The 20,091-nt window shown below is 42.6% G+C and overlaps 1 protein-coding gene and 1 gene segment (V, D, J or C); both read left to right on the forward strand.

Moving 5' to 3' along the window:
• Positions 1-3,425: 3,425 nt before the first annotated feature.
• Positions 3,426-4,198, forward strand: LOC132890362 (Ig kappa chain V region K29-213-like). The segment is given in 3 exon segments: positions 3,426-3,447; positions 3,503-3,838; positions 4,152-4,198. Coding segments are annotated over 3 exon segments (405 nt in total).
• A 7,882-nt stretch (positions 4,199-12,080) lies between these two features.
• LOC132890422 (uncharacterized) lies at positions 12,081-19,589 on the forward strand. Of its 2 annotated transcripts, none has more exons than XM_060927244.1 (6): positions 12,081-12,170; positions 12,609-12,962; positions 13,277-13,612; positions 13,859-13,972; positions 15,642-15,682; positions 19,088-19,589. In XM_060927244.1, exons 1-6 carry the CDS (start codon positions 12,098-12,100, stop codon positions 19,202-19,204), a joined length of 1,035 nt encoding a protein of 344 aa, XP_060783227.1. In that variant the 5' UTR covers positions 12,081-12,097; the 3' UTR covers positions 19,205-19,589. The 2 variants fall into 2 exon arrangements, with proteins under 2 accessions (XP_060783227.1, XP_060783228.1); XM_060927245.1 differs by having other exon boundaries at positions 13,941-13,972; positions 19,088-19,195.
• Positions 19,590-20,091: the final 502 nt, after the last annotated feature.

Genomic DNA, 20,091 nt, shown 5'->3' on the forward strand with positions numbered 1-20,091 from the left:
CAATGATCATGGTGCCAAATGAAAGGCCATATGGGAGTTCCTCTCTGCTCATAATAGTAAACATCTGTCAATCAGCAACCATTTTTGAGTTATAATGGAAAATGTTATTTTGACCAAAAGGTTGACCTTTCCCGTGACTTTGACTCGATTACCCCAAAATTTAATGAGGTAATCTACGCCCCATTGCCCACCTACCCTGAAAATTTGAAGTCAATCGGTGCAACAGTCTCAACGCTAGATTGTTAACAAACAAACCAGACTGATTACAATACTTCACCCCGCCTACTCGTCATGGACGAGGTAACAAACTCTTTGGACATTCAGTGTAAAAATATGAACTCAGATCAAAAAATATCATTCTATCGATCTCACATTTATCCATCATTTCAGTTTGTGAGTTGGGTAAAATTTTATTATTATTAGAAGACAAGTAGAAGCCTTGATTTATTACACGTCCACTCAAGTACAGACTTAAGCACAGTGAAATTCCTCCTCTGCATTTAACCCATCTGAAGCAGTGAACACACACACATGCACACACAAGTGAGCAGTGAGCACACACACACACCCAGTGCAGTGGGCAGCAATGCTACAGTGCCCGGGTGTAACGCAGCTGTGACAGACCAGACACTCGCAGATTATAAATGAACTCAGGGTCTTAACAAATCAAATTTATAAATAATCTTTGTTAAACCTGAATATTTTAAATTCATTTAAACAACTTTTGAATATGGGAGCAAACTATTTTTTTTATTCACTGGAATGAAAACAAATACATTAAATGAACAGCTTTGTTTCACTTTTTTCAGTGTGGTTTCAGAGAGGGACAATGACAATGGAGAGGTTTCACTGTCATTGAATGCCAGAAGAATTTGAGCTAGCAGCTGCAGTTGAGGTAGAAGACAGTGTAGGGACAGAGGAGCATGAGGATCTAACAGTTACCAGGAAGAGAGAGATTAAATAGCATTGTAGGCCTTTCACTACCATCCTGGATCTCCTTCATTTCTAAATGAATGTCTTGTGAGAGTGGAAAAACCAGTGGGGGTGAAACGTGGAAGGTCCAGCACGTCTCCTGAGCCAGTTCACGTCCATCAACCCAAACACGATCAGGATATAAGGCCCTGACCTGAAGTACAGTTCAACATGGTGGACCACATGCCAAATTATGATGACAAGAAAGAAGCTACCAGATGCAAGAGGCTCTACAGTATATATATATATATATATATATATATATATATATATATATATATATATATATATATATATATAAGCAAAAAATAAGTCTTTGGTGATGAATGCAACATTCAGCTGTGCTTTGTACAAAACCGATATTGTTTCAATAATATAATATAATATAATATAATATAATATAATATAATATAATCTCATCTCATTATCTCTAGCCGCTTTATCCTTGTACAGGGTCGCAGGCAAGCTGGAGCCTATCCCAACTGACTACGGGCGAAAGGCGGGGTACACCCTGGACAAGTCGCCAGGTCATCACAGGGCTGACACATAGACACAGACAACCATTCACACTCACATTCACACCTACGCTCAATTTAGAGTCACCAGTTAACCTAACCTGCATGTCTTTGGACTGTGGGGGAAACCGGAGCACCCGGAGGAAACCCACGCGGACACGGGGAGAACATGCAAACTCCACACAGAAAGGCCCTCGCAGGCCACGGGGCTCGAACCCGGACCTTCTTGCTGTGAGGCGACAGCGCCAACCACTACACCACCATGCCACCCTAATATAATATAATAAATATTGTAAAATATTATTTAAATAATTATCTATAATTATAAATGAAAATAATATAAAATGTTAATTAAATAATATGCCAATTTGTTCTGAAGGTTTCTTGATATTTTATGTTCATTTAGTCCTGGTGTCCATTGGAATGGACAAGAAAAAAAAGAATAAAAATATCTCATCTCATCATCTCTAGCCGCTTTATCCTGTTCTACAGGGTCGCAGGCAAGCTGGAGCCTATCCCAGCTGACTACGGGCGAAAGGCGGGGTACACCCTGGACAAGTCGCCAGGTCATCACAGGGCTGACACATAGACACAGACAACCATTCACACTCACATTCACACCTACGGTCAATTTAGAGTCACCAGTTAACCTAACCTGCATGTCTTTGGACTGTGGGGGAAACCGGAGCACCCGGAGGAAACCCACGCGGACACGGGGAGAACATGCAAACTCCGCACAGAAAGGCCCTCGCCGGCCACGGGGCTCGAACCCAGGACCTTCTTGCTGTGAGGCAACAGCGCTAACCACTACACCACCGTGCCGCCGAATAAAAATATGAGTTGGCAAAAAATAAATATTCGGATTTCATTTCCACATTGAAGAAAAGTAAAATCAGCTGTGGAAACATTTTCTTGCTCAGTAGAAAAAAATCAGGTCTGAAGGGGATAAAGAACGTTTAGCGACAGTGAATAAAAATATCATGATTACGGGCAAATGTATTTAATATGTATTATTATGTATGTATTGTGAACAAATATAAAAATATTATCAGCTTTTTTGTTTTTTTCTTTTCTTTTTGTACTTTCACCAAATACAGTCATTTTGCTTCGAGAAATCCGTTCATCAGTCAACAGATCAATTATCTGTCCAGCTGAAAAAAAGCCCTGTTCAAAGCCCCACAAAGCTGCCCAATATGATCGAAGCGGTGGGCAAAGCCGTTAGCACTCAGACTGTACCGTAGCTATTCAGAACTTGAATCGCAACATGGATAACATCATGGAGAAGTTGATGGCTTTGCAAAGAGAAATGGATCGTTTTGGTGGCCAGAATGGACAAGTGGGTTAAGCAAAAAAGGACACGTCTACCCATCTTAAGTCTAAACAAATTCCAGTCTTATCTTGGCTCCCTAGCCAGCACTGCCTCAAGGCCATCGCTGTAGAAACGCAATTCTCTCCCTGGAGTTCACTGCAGTGAGACTCTGTGTGTGTGTGTGTGTGTGTGTGTGTGTGTGTGTGTGTGTGTGTGTGTGTGTGTGTGTGTGTGTGTGTGTGTGTTTTTCTTTCTATACTTTTTCTGTCTGTACTATGAAAGCTAAGTCGAACCGGAGTCAAATTCCTCGTGTGTGTAACATACCTGGCAATAAAGTGCTTCTGGTTCTGATTCTGATGTGTTTTATGGATTAATTGTGTATTTTTAGTTTTGTAAGTCTTTTAAATACATGGCTCTGGTGGTAACTTCATCATCTCTGTTTCTCTTTTTCCATTTTTATGCTGTGAAATGGCTCTTGTTAAGCACTTTGTGACATTTCTCTGTGAAAAGCGCAATACAAGCAAACTTTCCTTCCTTACGACTGACTTTATCACATCGACACTGTTTGTTAGTCGAGCGATTCTGGTGTCATGATTCTTCTTCTCTTTTTGAAATATCAGTTTGAGAACATGTTTGAAAAGCAGTTTACAGGTAAATGTAGATGAAAATACCTGAGATCTCACCCTGTCTCTATCACTCTGATCAGGTGATGGAGATGTAAAAGTGTCAGTGATCCAGAGCGGCGTGTTGGACTCGGTTCCTGCAGGAGCGTCAGTGACTCTGCAGTGCTCGGTTCTCTCTGAGAGCAGAGCAGCAGAACACCAAGTGCTCTGGTTCAGAGCTGCTTCACCACAATCCCATCCTCAAATCATTTACACTCATCACAGCAGCAGCCGTCAGTGTGAGAGCGGCTCTTCTACACACACCTGTGTGTACGACTTCTCCAAGAACATCCTCAGCATCAGTGATACTGGAACTTACTACTGCGCTGTGGCCGTGTGTGGGAAGATCATTTTTGGGAACGGGACTCAAGTACAGTTGGGTAAGAAGTGTAAGATCACATTTACTTTCTCAGAGAATGCATATAATAATATTTCCATCGTAACGTTTTTTTTAATTTGTGTTTAATGTCGATATTTTGATTACCATCAATCAGTACAATGACGATCGTTATAATCACAGGACAAAATCTCTATTTTATATCGACATAAAATGTCAAATAGTGTTTTATTATGTTTGTTTGTTTGTTTGTTTGTTTGTTTGTTTACAGAAAAATCCCAGGATCCTGCTGCAGTGCTCTTTCTCGCTGTAGCTTTGGGAGTGTGTGTGTCTCTGATCTTTGTTCTTGTTTTCAGCTGTAAAGGGAGAAACTGTGAATATTGCTGTGGTGAGTCTTCAGTAAGGTTGTGGATTGAAATATTCTGCAATATAAACAATTGTTATTGCTATTTATTTGCTTTGCAACAATTAATTGCTAAAAATCTGTTTTCTGCCAAAAAAAAAGCCAAAAAAGGAAGAATTTACATTTTACAACTTCAGTCCAGTTCCACTGAAACACAAAAACATTGTCTAAAAGCCACAGCTTCTGGATATATTGATTTAATTTCCATTTAATTTTACAAATAAAATATCAAAGTAATAAGCATGAACATGAGAACGATGTATCTTTATTCATCGTGTTTATTAAAATGGATCCTGTTCTATCCAACATGATCTTTGCACAAAGACAGAAAGTTAATTTTTTAAACATTTTTATATAATTTTAGGTAAAATGAGGAGTTAAAGTATGTACAGGGAGAAAAAACAAACCCAAACCCAATTCTCAAAACCTGATTTTACATCATTTTTTCTCCAGAATTCAGCCTCAGTCACATCCAGTGGTTTGTTTTTTTTTCCCCAAACTGCTGCACATTTACTCCGTTTCTGTTTCCAGTTGAGACGACGCTGTGCGCATTTTGGCTGCCGCTTCTCACCGGAGCTTTTTATTTTTCCCCCCTTAGTTTTTCTTTTTGTGTTTCTACAGTTTGATGTTTGTTCTTTGTTTGAATGTTTTGCCCGCCGGTTGTGGTGTAGCTCCAGACCCAGTTTTGGGTGTCGGTTTCCTTCAGGCCTTGGTGCACTGTGGGTGATGCCTGTGCTGCTCACTATGGACTGCAGTGAGGTCGTTGCTCTTTTTACATCAGGGTTATCCAGCGCTCTGTGTGGCCGTGCTTTTGTGTTTGGCACGGTGTTCTGAGTGATGTTGTTCGGTGGCATCGCAGTGGCTGTGCAGGATGTTTGGGACACACCAGCGCTCTGTGTGGCAGTGTGTTCTGAGTGATGTTCTTCGGTGGCATCGCAGTGGCTGTGCAGGTTGTTTGGGACACACCAGCGCTCTGTGTGGCAGTGCTTTTGTGATCACTTTGTAGATCCATGGCGTGGTGTTCAGAGTGATATTGCCCGGTGGTGTCGTGGCGGCCGTGCAGGCGGTGTGGGACATACCCTCATACACCTTTTGGTGGGACTGTGGGTAGCTACACCACTGGAATTACATCCTGAGCCTCTTTGGTGGACCGTTTTTTTTTTTGTTTTTTGTAACTGTAAAGCAACCTTGGCTGTGAGAAAGGCATGATATAAGTTGAACTATATTATTATTATTATTATTATTATTATTATTATTATTATTATTCGTAGTAGTAGTAGTAGTAGTAGTAGTAGTAGTAGTAATAGTAGTATTGTGAGTCCTCATTAAACAGCAATATACTGTATATTAAATCTGGATCTCAACATAAACATATTTTTTTTTCTTTTTATAGGGAGATCTCAAGACTCTGTGGTCAAGAAAACACCAAATCAGGTCACTAATGCTGAGTTTACACTTATTATTATTATTATTATTATTATTATTATTATTATTATTATTATTATGAACTTACCTAAACCTTGTAACAGATTCAGATGAAAGCTGTGTCTTGACTTCATCTTGTCCACATTACATTTTTTGGAAATCTAATCCCGCTCAAACAGGCTAACTGTTACAATGTGCTCATATTTCCATCAAGTAATTATTTCATATTTCATTCCCACAGAGTCGTGATGCTGTAGAGCTGAACTTTGCTGCCTCACACTTCAGTAAAACACGAGGGAAGAGAGAACGAGCTCATGATAATGTGTACACTGACGTGATTTACTCTCCTCTTTCTTAGGTCATAAATATCGGACCATGTCTAATGTTCATTCCTCTCATACTTTTAATCTTTAGCCTGATTGGAAATCGATATTAACATGATGGAACATTACAAGGTGATGATTAAAAACTAAATGTAATTGAGGTCGAGGTCTCTGCAGGGTTACAGAAGTGTGAAGAGAAGAAAAGACTGTTATACACTTTATGTGTCTGTTGCAGTTACAGTACAGAGGATCAGGACAAAGCATTAAACCTTCATCACTGAATTTTAGCGACTAACTACTAATGTCTGTTAGTTAGCATGTTAGCCAGTGTGCTATGGGGGTATAACAGAAAATCATGATCAGTGATATGGTTGTACATTCAAAAATATTTCTTAGTAAATAAAGAACTTTGTGTGAAACTGAGTCATTTTGTGTATTAAAGACTAGAATGCTGCACTTTTTCTTGATTGTATGAAAATAAAGATCAACAAAATGAGGATGAAGGAGGCTGCAAATATAGAAAATAAATAAATAAATAACAGCCTGCCTTAGCTTTGCTTTGCTGAAGGATACCATTTGATATAACCATCTTCAGATTTCCATCACCCTGTGAAGCAGCTTTGAGACCAAAAGGTCACTGGTTCGATTCCCTGGACCAGCAGGAACGGTTGAATTGCCCTTGAGCAAGGCATCTAACCCCCAACTGCTCCCCAGGCTGCTCTGGGTATGTTGTATGTCACTGTGGATAAGAGCCTGTGCTAAATGCCATTCACATAATTAACGTAAATATCCACCCAACGTACACACTGTGTTGTCAGTGGAGGTTTTTTCAGTTAATTTAATCACTTCATTTCTTGACCTTTGTTTAAAATGATCTGATGACCCCCCCACCCACCGTACATCTGAGCCTTTGTGTTTTGTGTATTAGTTCTTGATCCTAAAATATTAAAATATTATAATGTTTTGCTCCACGCTGATACTCACCAATAGCTGGTGTTTAGAGTGAAGTGAAGGGAAAAGTGTAAAAAGTGTGTGGTGACAGTATGAGAGAGAGAGAGAGAGACAGAGAGAGAGAGAGAGCAGAAATGTGTGAGTTTGAGATCAGAGAGAAGAGCAGTGAGGAGTGAAAGTGTGTCGCTGTCTGTGGTGTTGAAACTCTTCTGACACAATGCACTGGTTGCCAGATCAACATAAAGCACGGAACCTCAGTCAGCTACAAATACACAACATGGGGTAGGGTGGGGTTTAAACTGTACTGCAGCCAGCCACTAGAGGGCCTTAGAGACACGGATTTACTTTTGAAGACCTGTCACAGTGTCCACCTATAGATACAGTCACTGCTGAGATTCTAGAACATTACAAGGCACCTGGCAACACAAAATCAGCAGTTTAATCCTCCTCTTATGTTGGGGGTTGTTTTGACTCATTTATGTTTGTGATTTGTCTGAAATAATGCTTCGAGTCTCTTTTTATGAATAAAATTGCATAACTTTGCCTCATTTGGGGTCATGAACAAGCTTGCAAAATGTCAACACTCTCATGTGTTGTTGAATATCTGTACAGTTTGTCCTGATGGCGTTGTTTGACTGGGTCTGACTGCACCTGCTCAGGGGGTTAAAAGAGTTTCCCCAAGATTCTTTCTTCAATACTGGAACAGACTTTCTCTGACAGAGCGGCTCAAAAGGACACAAAGACCAGGGCACAATAATATACTGGATATCAAAGTGAACACAAGTGTCACATTTCATTTAATAGATCAAATGGTTCTTATAGTACAGACTGGTTGATGTTTAAGTCCCAAGTGTGCCAGCTTACTCAGAGCTGATCGCTACTGTTCAACAATTTCTATTCAGTGATGGTAAATAAGTTCCACAAAACTCCAGGGTTCCAGATTTACTTGCTGTTCTGTATCTTTGTCTATGGTGTGTGACAATAACAGTGATTTAAATTGTAAAATTAAGATTTATAGTGATATGGGGGGGAGGGGGGTGAATGGTTTTATTTTTGAACTGAAAGTGGTCCCTGGCTGCAAAAAGGAACAATGAAGAAGAAGAAGAAGAGGACTGAAGAAGAAGAAGAAGAAGAAGAAGAAGAAGAAGAAGAATGCACTTATAAAATCTTAAACAAAAATGATCCCTCATTCCTCACAGGACTGCAGTAAATAAAAAGTTATGATGTCAAGAAAAATTCATCTTTATTGCCTTAAGAAACTGTATTTTCACTATTTTCACTTTTTCAGTAAGATGACAGCTTGCCTGTGACCCTGTAGGACAGGATAAGCGGCTACAGATAATGGATGGATGGATGGATGGATGGATGGATGGATGGATGGATGGATGGATGGATGGATGGATGGACTTGTCCTGCTTTCAGGACTCAACCACAAGACAGTCCACATGTTCTGTCCATACAGTGTCGATAACACTGTGAAAACACAGTGACAGGTTTAAGACAAGAAGAAATCCAGCTCAATACGGTATACAGACATGCAGAGGATTCACTGTTACCAGCCTGAAGTTGATTATTTTCCTATGACAGCACAGCCCAAAGTGTTTTATTCCTCTTACACCACAGCAAATTTCCAGTGAGAACATCAGCCCAGTTCTCCTATTTATAGTCTTTACAAAACATGAATAAAGAAGAGACGGAGGTCACAGCTACGAGTGTTCCTGAGAAATGGCACCTGCAGATGTTTGATGAGATCAGGACAAGTGAAGAAGGAGCTTTCTGGCCTGAGGTTTATGATCTGGTGGATTATAAGAAGCTCCGCCCACTAACCTCGAATCAGGAAGTTCAGGGCGGCGTGTTGAGCTGCTGCTGAATCTCGGCCTGACACATGAAGGGGTGAGAACTTTTAGTGTCTGTTTTTCACTCACACATGAACAGACATGTTGGGCATCAGCAGTGTGTTTAATATTAACACCTTAAAGTAACAGCATTATAATGGATTACGGCTGCTGGCTGGTGGGTGGAGACTGAGAGGTGACCAAACTGAGGGTTAAAACAAACTAACAAACAAACAAACAAACAAACAAACAAACAAACAAACAAACAAACAAACAAACCAATAAATGACAAAAACCCTTTCCTTTTCAGTATGTAATATATGTGAATATTCTCTAATAACTGATATACCCATCATATTTTCCCTTAATAACCTCTTTATTATCTTTTATTTATTTATTTATTTATTTTTAAACTCTTTAGATATATTTTTGCACTGAAATGGTAAAACAGATTATTATATTTCACATCCAAAAACCTAGGGGGATGCAAACTTTTGAACTTGGCTCTATAAACAAGTCGGACATGTGATCTTTCACAGCTCTGGGCCTCATAAGAAGCTCGTTCCCCTTCACTGTCCCTCAGCACACACAGAATGCACACACAGGTCTGGTGTGGGAAGTTAAAGCTGAGAGTGGTGTGGCTTATAAACTCCGTGACCATGCTGCTGTGTGTTTAGAGCAGATTAAAGTGAAATCTGGTGCTTTAGAAGAGAGGAGTTACAATTTCACACATTTATAGAAAGGCTATGAAGATGATTCTAATTCTGTATCATGTCTGAAAAACAACAGCGTGGCCTGAGAGAAAAAAAAAAAACCACACATCCTGTGGAAAGTTTGAGAGGTGAGAACCTGCAGGCCGCTCTGACCGCCTGAGTCGCTTTTCTCAGAAACACCATCAGAGATGAAACACTCAGAGCTGCAGTGTGTCAAAGAGCAAAGAGATAAACAGAGCTACAAAACCACACACACACTTTACACACAGAAATAAAGACCAGTTTGTTCATCTTTGTGAGAAAACCTGTATTCATGCATGTATTTAACCTCCATCCGAATATTACATCATAATATATTTGTCTATAAAATGCGATCAAATTCACTGAGCACCGAATTCTTTTTATTTCACTTCTCTGATCCTGATTCATTAAAACTCATTTACAGAAAACCTGCACCACACGGTCTATCTCCTGACATTCATTCATTCATTCATTATCTCTAGCCGCTTTATCCTTCTACAGGGTCGCAGGCTCATTTTAATATTTCAGTTTTGAGTCTTCAGTATGAAAGAGTGGGTGAGATCCGGGGTGGAGCGAGAGAGAGAGAGAGAGAGAGAGAGAATTTGATTGGTTCGAGTCACAGAGTGGTGAAGGAGGAGCCGCATTAAGACCTGAATAAAACTCCAGCCGTATCAACACAAAAGTCTCACATCTCTTCATGATCATAATTCAGAAAAAGAGGGATGAGATTTTCCTAAATCTTTGGTCGTTGGTCAAAGTCAGGAATCAGTCGAGGAAGAAGGAGCTTGTAGAGGTTTATAAGGGTTTTTCAAGGGTTCTTTAGAATATTAAGAGCTTTTATCTTCATAAAAGTGCTGCTACTAGGAACCCTTACTGAGAGACAAATACTCAGCTGGACTTTTACACTCTATACACTATATGGCCAAAAGTATGTGGACACCCTCCCCTCACATCCATGTGTAGTTTTCTCCAAACTGTTACCACAAAGCTGGAAGCACACAATTGTACAGAATGTCTTTGTACGCTGCTGTAAGATTTACAATTTCCCTTCACTGGAACTAAGAGGCCCAAACCTGTTCCAGCCTGACAATGCCCACGTGCACAAAGTAAGGCCGGAAAAAGGCTGAAGTTGGCGTAGAAGAACTCTAGTGTCCTGCACAGAGCCCATTTAACACCTCTGGAGTGAATTTAATGCTGAATGAGCACCAGGTCTTTTTGCTGAACATCAGTGCCCGACCTCACTCACTCTCCTGTGGCTGAATGCCCCGGGGTTCGGAATGGGATATGAAACACATACGGGTGTGATGGTCGGATGTCTGAATACTTTTGGACACACTGTGTGGAACGCCTTAAGGATGTCAGGAGGAGGATCTCAATAATAAGTGCAGAAGCTTATGGGCCTCAGGTTGACCTCAAGGTCATGAGGTTTAATTCCCCAGGAAGTCTCGTGAATTTTACCTGCAGCTGAATCTACAGGATGAAATGTACACAGTGCAGGATGTGTTAATTATTTACACAGGTAAAGATACAACTTCCCTTTATAATCACTATATTTAGTTTACTTTTAATTTAGCCAGACAAAGTGGTTTACGAGAGGGAAAATGCAGAGAGACATTAAAGGAGAACACCTTTTTTTTCACTTGTCTCATATTTTCTGTCTTATTTTTATCTCCTTCACTCTTCTTATTGAATATCAGGACTCGGTGTCAGAGGGCTGCAGTGGTTATCATTGTCTCCTCACAGCGAGAAGGTTCTGGGTTTGAACCTCACGGCCTTCCTGTGTGGAGTTTGTACGTTCTCCTCATACCAGAGAAGGTTCCCTCTGGGTGCTCTGGTTTCCTCCCACAGTCCAAAGACATGTGTTGAGGTCAGCTGGCTTCTCTAAATGATCCCCAGGTGTGAATGTGAGTGTGATTGGGCGTCTGTCTTTCTGTGTGAACCCTGAGATACAGTAGATTAGTGACCTGTCCAAGGTGAAGCCCATCTCTCACCCAGAGTCAGCTGGGATCAGCTCCAGCTTCCCTCCCGACCCTGAGGGATAAACGCTGTAAATAACGGATGGAACGGAAATACTTTTACTGAAGTCTTTAAAAATGATAGAAATGTGATCTCAATTTAATCACGAGACTCATTCATGACAATCATTATTTTTTAAATTATTAAACTTGCCTTTATAAAGTTCAGTTAAATATGAGAGCATTAGTCACTGCATTATGGTGCAGGAAACTAAAAAATAAATAAACAATAACACCCACAGAAAAAAACCCCGGAAAAAAAAGCTTGAATATTGGTCACGGTTGCAAAAGAGAGAGAAAAGTTCAATCAAACAGGAATTGATTTGCTCAATATCCTGACATGAAAACAGAAATAAAAAGAGGATTGTAGGCCTCATTTCCTCATCCTTGAAGAGGATGTTGAAAGAGTTGTGAAGCGTGTGTTCAAATACCTTGAGGAGGGGCCACAGTCTACTATCTACTGCTCTGCTTTCTAGTCTAGATTTGTGTCTCAAAAAAAAAAAAAATACCCTGGAAGTCTGTGATGTCAGAGATGTGATGTGATGTCACACCATCAGTCTTTGCCCAAAGTGAGCAGTGCTCAGTTTGACCGTCGATCAGTGCAGCGAGAGGAGACATGCTGTACACAGAGCTCACACTGAAGATGATCACACTGATGTGGATCACAGTGATGATTTTTATTCAAACTGGTAAGTGTAGATGGTTCATTATGTTTCTGCTCATCAGTGTGCCGCTGTAATAAGGATTACTGACACAAAAACAGTTTGTGATCTTCATATTACGGGGTTGTGTCTGGATGAAGAGCTGTTTTAAGGGAAATCAGAATTTTATTTAATCTTAAATGAAAGATTTTTCACCTTGAAAATTGATGATAAAACAGAAACAATACACATTTCTATGTAACACAAACACAAACACTTTACACATCTCCTCTCTGACCTCCAGTCGCTGGTTACACTGGAAATTCAGTTTATTCAGCACATTGCATTGAGCTTGATAATGTCAGTAAGATTTAATGCTCATGTGATCTCATGTTACTCACAATATTACACCAATCTCTGTGAATTACTGGAAGAAAAAAAAAATTATTTTTTGTTCATGTTTCATTCTTTAATCATTTATATTAGATTCTGCACTGATAAATGATCTCAATCAGCCGAACCCAGTGATCACTGCTGATGTTGGTGAGAACGTGACTCTGCGCTGCTTTAAAAAGCGAGAGGATAACCCTGAAACCATCATTTGGTTCAAGCAAAAAATTGGACAGGAGCCTTCCCTAATGGTCACAGTTCAACATGAACCCAAATATAAAGATGAGTTCAAGCCGCCAAAATTCAGCATCGAGAAAGAAGAAAAAACGGGCTTCCATTTGAAAATTGTTAATGTGGAACCATCAGATGAAGCCTTGTATTACTGTGGACTTTTGTATTATTGTGGACTTTCAACAAGTTTTGGAAAAGGAACCTTTTTATCAGTGAAAGGTAAGAATTTTATTTTGTACAAGGTGAGAATGTGTGTTGAGGTTTTCTGTATTTGTATGACTGAAGCGATCGCTCTATTGGCAGGAGATTGTGATTTGCAGTTTGCTCGGATTAGAATGAGCGCATTAATATATTATGCTGCAGATGTGATTTAACCACATTTGAAACTATCTTTAGTGCTCCTGTTGTAGTAAATTAATCAACACATTTTAATAAGTTAACACTGAGAATTTGTGTGGGATAAAATGCTGCAATTTTTTAAGTCCAAAACAAAACAAACTCAGATCTCACTCCATCTCTATCACACTGATCAGGTGATGGAGATGTAAAAGTGTCAGTGATCCAGAGCGGCGTGTTGGACTCGGTTCCTGCAGGAGCGTCAGTGACTCTGCAGTGCTCGGTTCTCTCTGAGAGCAGAGCAGCAGAACACCAAGTGCTCTGGTTCAGAGCTGCTTCACCACAATCCCATCCTCAAATCATTTACACTCATCACAACAGCAGCCGTCAGTGTGAGAGCGGCTCTTCTACACACACCTGTGTGTACGACTTCTCCAAGAACATCCTCAGCATCAATGATACTGGAACTTACTACTGCGCTGTGGCCGTGTGTGGGAAGATCATTTTTGGGAACGGGACTCAAGTACAGTTGGGTAAGAAGTGTAAGATCACATTTACTTTCTCAGAGAATGCAAATAATAATATTTCCATCGTAACGTTTTCTTTAATTTGTGTTTAATGTCGATATTTTTACTGCCATCAATCAGTAGAATGATGATCGTTATAATTACAGGACAAAATCATTATTTTATATTGACATGAAATGTGATGTAGTGTTTTATTATGTGTTTGTTTGTTTGTTTGTTTGTTTGTTTGTTTGTTTGTTTGTTTGTTTGTAGAAAAATCCTGGGATCCTGCAGTGATCTTTCTCGCTGTAGCTTTGGGAGTGTGTGTGTCTCTGATCTTTGTTCTTGTTTTCAGCTGTAAAGGGAGAAACTGTCAATATTTCTGTGGTGAGTCTTCAGTAAGGTTGTGGATTGAAATATTCTGCAATATAAACACTTTTATTGCTATTTATTTGCTTTGCAACAATTAATTGCTAAAAATCTGTTTTCTGCCAAAAAAAAAGCAAAAAAGGAAGAATTTACATTTTACAATTTCAGTCCAGTTCCACTGAAACACAAAAACATTGTCTAAAAGCCACAGCTTCTGGATATATTGATTTAATTTCCATTTAATTTTACAAATAAAATATCAAAGTAATAAGCATGAACATGAGAACGATGTATCTTTATTCATCGTGTTTATTAAAATGGATCTTGTTCTATCCAACATGATCTTCGCACAAAGACAGAAAGTTAATTTTTTAAACATTTCTACATAATTTTAGGTAAAATGAGGAGTTAAAGTATGTACAGGGAGAAAAAACAACCACCAACCCAATTCTCAAAACCTGATTTTACATTATTTTTTCTCCAGAATTCAGCCTCAGTCACATCCAGTGGTTTGTTTTTTCCCCAAACTGCTGCACATTTACTCCGTTTCTGTTTCCAGTTGAGACGACGCTGTGCGCATTTTGGCTGCCGCTTCTCACCGGAGCTTTTTATTTTTATTTTTCACCCCTTTGTTTTTCTTTTTGTGTTTCTACAGTTTGATGTTTGTTCTTTGTTTGAATGTTTTGCCCGCCGGTTGTGGTGTAGCTCCAGACCCAGTTTTGGGTGTCGGTTTCCTTCAGGCCTTGGTGCACTGTGGGTGATGCCTGTGCTGCTCTCTATGGACTGCAGTGAGCTCGTTGCTCTTTTTAACATCAGGGTTATCCAGCGCTCTGTGTGGCGGTGCTTCTGTGTTTGGCGCGGTGTTCTGAGTGATGTTGTTCAGTGGCGTTGCGGTGGCTGTGCAGGTGGTTTGGGACACACCAGCACTCTGTGTGGCAGTGCTTTTGTGATCAGTTTGTAGATCCATGGCACGGTGTTCAGAGCAATGTTGATGTTGCCCAGCGGTGTCGTGGCGGCCGGGCAGACGGTGTGGGACATACCCTCATACACCTTTTGGCGGGACTGTGGGTAGCTACGCCACTGGAATTACATCCTGACCCTCTTTGGTGGACAGTTTTCTCATCTCTCATCTCATTATCTCTAGCCGCTTTATCCTGTTCTACAGGGTCACAGGCGAGCTGGAGCCTATCCCAGCTGACTACGGGCGAAAGGCGGGGTACACCCTGGACAAGTCGCCAGGTCATCACAGGGCTGACACATAGACACAGACAACCATTCACACTCACATTCACACCTACGCTCAATTTAGAGTCACCAGTTAACCTAACCTGCACGTCTTTGGACTGTGGGGGAAACCGGAGCACCCGGAGGAAACCCACGCGGACACGGGGAGAACATGCAAACTCCACACAGAAAGGCCCTCGCCGGCCCCGGGGCTCGAACCCAGGACCTTCTTACTGTGAGGCGACAGCGCTAACCACTACACCACCGTGCCGCCCTGGACAGTTTTCTTTTTTGTTTTTTTGTAACTGTAAAGCAACCTTGGCTGTGAGAAAGGCATGATATAAGTTGAACTATATTATTATTATTATTATTATTATTATTATTACAGTGAGTCCTGATTAAACAGCAATATACTGTATATTAAATCTGGATCTCAACATAAACATATTTTTTCTTTTTATAGGGAGATCTCAAGACTCTGTGGTCAAGAAAACACCAAATCAGGTCACTAATGCTGAGTTTATACTTATTATTATTATTATTATTATTATCTCTCGTTTCATCTCGTCTTCTTCTGCTTGATCCGGGACCGGGTCGCGGAGGCAGCAGTCTAAGCATGGAAGCCCAAACTTCCCTCTCCCCAGACACCTCGGTCAGCTCCTCGGGAAGAACACCGAGGCGTTCCCAGGCCAGTCGAGAGACATAGTCCCTCCAGCGTGTCCTGGGTCTTCCCCGGGGCCTCCTCCCGGGGGGACATGCCTGGAGCACCTCCCCAGGGAGGCGTCCAGGAGGCATCCGAAAAAGATGCCTGAGCCACCTCAGCTGGTTCCTCTCAATGTGGAGGAGCAGCGGCTCTACTCCGAGCTCCTCCCGAGTCACTGTGCTTCTCACCCTATCTCTAAGGGAGCGCCCAGCCACCCTGCAAAGGAAATTCATTTCGGCCGCTTTTATCCGCAATCTTGTTCTTTCGGTCATTACCCAAAGCTCATGACCGTAGGTGAGAGTCGGAACATAGATAGACCAGTAAATTGAGAGCTTCGCCTTTTGGCTCAGCTCCTTCTTCACCACGACGGACAGGTAAAGCGACCGCATCACTGCGGAGGCTGCACGGATCCGCCTGTCGATCTCACGCTCCAGCCTTTCCTCACTTGTGAACAAGATACTTAAACTCTTCCACTTGAGGCAGGACTTCTCCACCAACCTGGAGAGGGCAAGCCACCCTTTTCCGGTTGAGAACCATGGCCTCGGACTTGGAGGTGCTGATTCTCATCCCAGCCACTTAACACTTGACTGCAAACTGCCCAAGTGCATGCTGGAGGTCCTGGCTTGAAGAATCCAACAGGACAACATCATCCGCAAAAAGCAGAGATGAAATCCTGTGGTTCCCAAACAGGATTCCTTCCGGCCCATGGCTGCGCCTAGAAATTCTGTCCATAAAAATTATGAACAGAACCGGTGACAAAGGGCAGCCCTGCCGGAGTCCAACATGCACTGGGAACAGGTCTGACTTACTGCTGGCAATGCGAACCAGACTCCTGCTCCGTTCGTACAGGGACCAGACAGCCCTTAGCAAAGAGCCCTGAACCCCATACTCCCGAAGCACCCCCCACAGAATACCATGGGGGACATGGTCGAATGCCTTCTCCAGATCCACAAAGCACATGTGGACTGGTTGGGCAAACTCGCATGAACCCTCGAGCACCCTATGAAGGGTATAGAGCTGGTCCAGTGTTCCGCGACCAGGACGAAAACCGCATTGTTCCTCCTGGATCCGAGGTTCGACTATCGGTCGAATTCTCCTCTCCAGTACCCTAGAGTAAACTTTCCCCGGGAGGCTGAGAAGTGTGATTCCCCTATAATTGGAGCACACTCTCCGGTCCCCTTTCTTAAAAAGAGGGACCACCACCCCAGTCTGCCACTCCAGAGGCACTGTCCCCGACCACCATGCGATGTTGCAGAGGCGTGTCAACCAAGACAGCCCCACAACATCCAGAGACTTGAGATACTCAGGGCGGATCTCATCCACCCCTGGTGCCTTGCCACCGAGGAGCTTGCAAACCACCTCAGTGACTTCGGCTTGGGTAATGGACGAGTCCACCTCTGAGTCATCAGCCTCAGTCTCCTCAATGGAAGACATGACAGTGGGATTGAGGAGATCCTCAAAGTATTCCTTCCACCACCCGACAATGTCCCCAGTCGAGGTCAACAGCTCCCCACCCGCACTGTAAACAGTGTTGGCAGAGTACTGCTTCCCCCTCCTGAGGCGCCAGATGGTTTGCCAGAATTTCTTCGAGGCTGACCGATAGTCCTTCTCCATGGCCTCCCCGAACTCCTCCCAGTTCCGAGTTTTTGCCTCCGCAACTGCCCGAGCTGCAGCACGCCAGGCCTGCCGATACCCGTCAGCTGCCTCAGGGGTCCCAGAGGTCAACATGGCCAGATAGGACTCCTTCTTCAGCTTGACAGCATCCCTTACTTCCAGTGTCCACCACCGGGTTCGGGGATTGCCGCCACGACAGGCACCAGAGACCTTGCGGCCACAGCTCCGAACAGCTGTGTCCACAATGGAGGTAGAGAACATGGTCCACTCAGACTCAATGTCCCCCGCCTCCCTCGGAAGCTGGGAAAAGCTCTCCCGGAGGTGGGAGTTAAAGACCTCCCCAACAGAGTGCTCGGCCAGACATTCCCAACAGACCCTCACCATACGTTTGGGCCTGCCAGGTCTGTCCAGCTTCCTCCTCCGCCAGCGGATCCAACTCACCACCAGGTGGTGATCAGTTGACAGCTCAGCCCCTCTCTTCACCCGAGTGTCCAAGACATAGGGCCGGAGATCAGATGAAACCACAACAAAGTCTATCATCGACCTCTGACCTAAGGTGTCCTGGTGCCACGTGCACTTATGGACACCCCTATGCTCGAACATGGTGTTCGTTATGGACAAACCGTGACTAGCACAGAAGTCCAATAACAAAACACCACTCGGGTTCAGATCGGGGAGGCCGTTCCTCCCAACCACGCCCCTCCAAGTGTCACTGTCGTCGCCCACATGAGCATTGAAGTCCCCCAGTAACACAATGGAGTCCCCAGTCTGAGCACCCTTCAGTACCTCTCCCAGGGACTCCAAGAAGGCCGGATACTCTATACTGCTATTTGGCCCGTAGGCACAAACAACAGCAAGAGCCCTCTCCCCAATCCGAAGGCGCAGAGAGGCGACCCTCTCGTTCACTGGGGTAAACTCCAACACATGGCGGCTGAACTGGGGAGCTATAAGCAAGCCCACACCAGCCCACCGCCGCTCACCATGGGCGACTCCAGAGAATTGGAGAGTCCAACCCCTCTCGAGGAGCTGGGTTCCAGAGCCCAAGCTGTGCATGGAGGTGAGCCCAACTATCTCTAGCTGGTACCTCTCAACCTCCCGCACAAGCTCAGGCTCTTTCCCCCCCAGTGAAGTGACATTCCATGTCCCAACAGCTAGCCGCTGTGTCCGGGGATCAGGTGGTCGAGGCACCTGCCTTCGACTGCCACCCAATCCACACTGCACCAGTCCCCTACTGCTACCTCTGTGGGTAGTGAACCCACAGGAGGTCAGGCCCACGTCACCTCTTCAGGCTGAGCCCGGCCGGGCCCCATGGGCAAAGGCCCGGCCACCAAGCGCTTGCATACGAGCCCCAACCCCAGGCATTATTATTATTATTATGATTATTATGATTATTATTATTATTATTATTATTATTATTATTATTATTATTATAAACTTACCTAAGCCTTGTAACAGATTCAGATGAAAGCTGTGTCTTGACTTTATCTTGTCCACATTACATTTTTTGGAAATCTAATCCCGCTCAAACAGGCTAAATGTTACAATGTGCTCATATTTCCATCAATTAATCATTTCATATTTCATTCCCACAGAGTCGTGATGCTGTAGAGCTGAACTTTGCTGCCTCACACTTCAGTAAAACACGAGGGAAGAGAGAACGAGCTCATGATAATGTGTACACTGACGTGATTTACTCTCCTCTTTCTTAGGTCATAAATATTGGACTGTGTCTAATGTTCATTCCTCTCATACTTTTAATCTTTAGCCTGATTGGAAATCGATATTAACATGATGGAACATTACAAGGTGATGATTAAAAACTAAATGTAATTGAGGTCGAGGTCTCTGCAGGGTTACAGAAGTGTGAAGAGAAGAAAAGACTGTTAGACACTTTATGTGTCTGTTGCAGTTACAGTACAGAGGATCAGGACAAAGCATAAAACCTTCATCACTGAATTTTAGCGACGAACAACTAATGTCTGTTAGTTAGCATGTTAGCCAGTGTGCTATGGGGGTATAACAGAAAATCATGATCAGTGATATGGTTGTACATTAAAAAAATATTTCTTAGTAAATAAAGAACTTTGTGTGAAACTGAGTCATTTTGTGTATTAAAGACTAGAATGCTGCACTTTTTCTTGATTGTATGAAAATAAAGATCAACAAAATGAGGATGAAGGAGGCTGCAAATATAGAAAATAAATAAATAAATAACAGCCTGCCTTAGCTTTGCTTTGCTGAAGGATACCATTTGATATAACCATCTTCAGATTTCCATCACCCTGTGAAGCAGCTTTGAGACCAAAAGGTCACTGGTTCGATTCCCTGGACCAGCAGGAATGGTTGAATTGCCCTTGAGCAAGGCATCTAACCCCCAACTGCCCCCCAGGCTGCTCTGGGTATGTTGTATGTCACTGTGGATAAGAGCCTGTGCTCAATGCCATTCACATAATTAACGGAAATATCCACCCAACGTACACACTGTGTTGTCAGTGGAGGTTTTTTCAGTTAATTTAATCACTTCATTTCTTGACCTTTGTTTAAAATGATCCGATGACCCCCTCCCCCACCGTACATCTGAGCCTTTGTGTTTTGT

The sequence above is a fragment of the Neoarius graeffei genome, chromosome 8 (genome assembly GCF_027579695.1).
Source record: "Neoarius graeffei isolate fNeoGra1 chromosome 8, fNeoGra1.pri, whole genome shotgun sequence".
In the NCBI taxonomy this organism is placed as follows: domain Eukaryota; kingdom Metazoa; phylum Chordata; class Actinopteri; order Siluriformes; family Ariidae; genus Neoarius; species Neoarius graeffei.

Excerpts from the sequence above, each read along its gene's own strand:
- LOC132890422 (XM_060927244.1), top strand. The coding sequence starts at position 12,098 with ATGCTGTACACAGAGCTCACACTGAAGATGATCACACTGATGTGGATC. Across the intron at positions 12,171-12,608 it reads GATGATTTTTATTCAAACTG|ATTCTGCACTGATAAATGAT; the intron begins GTAAGTGTAGAT and ends CATTTATATTAG. Across the intron at positions 13,973-15,641 it reads AAACTGTCAATATTTCTGTG|GGAGATCTCAAGACTCTGTG; the intron begins GTGAGTCTTCAG and ends TTCTTTTTATAG.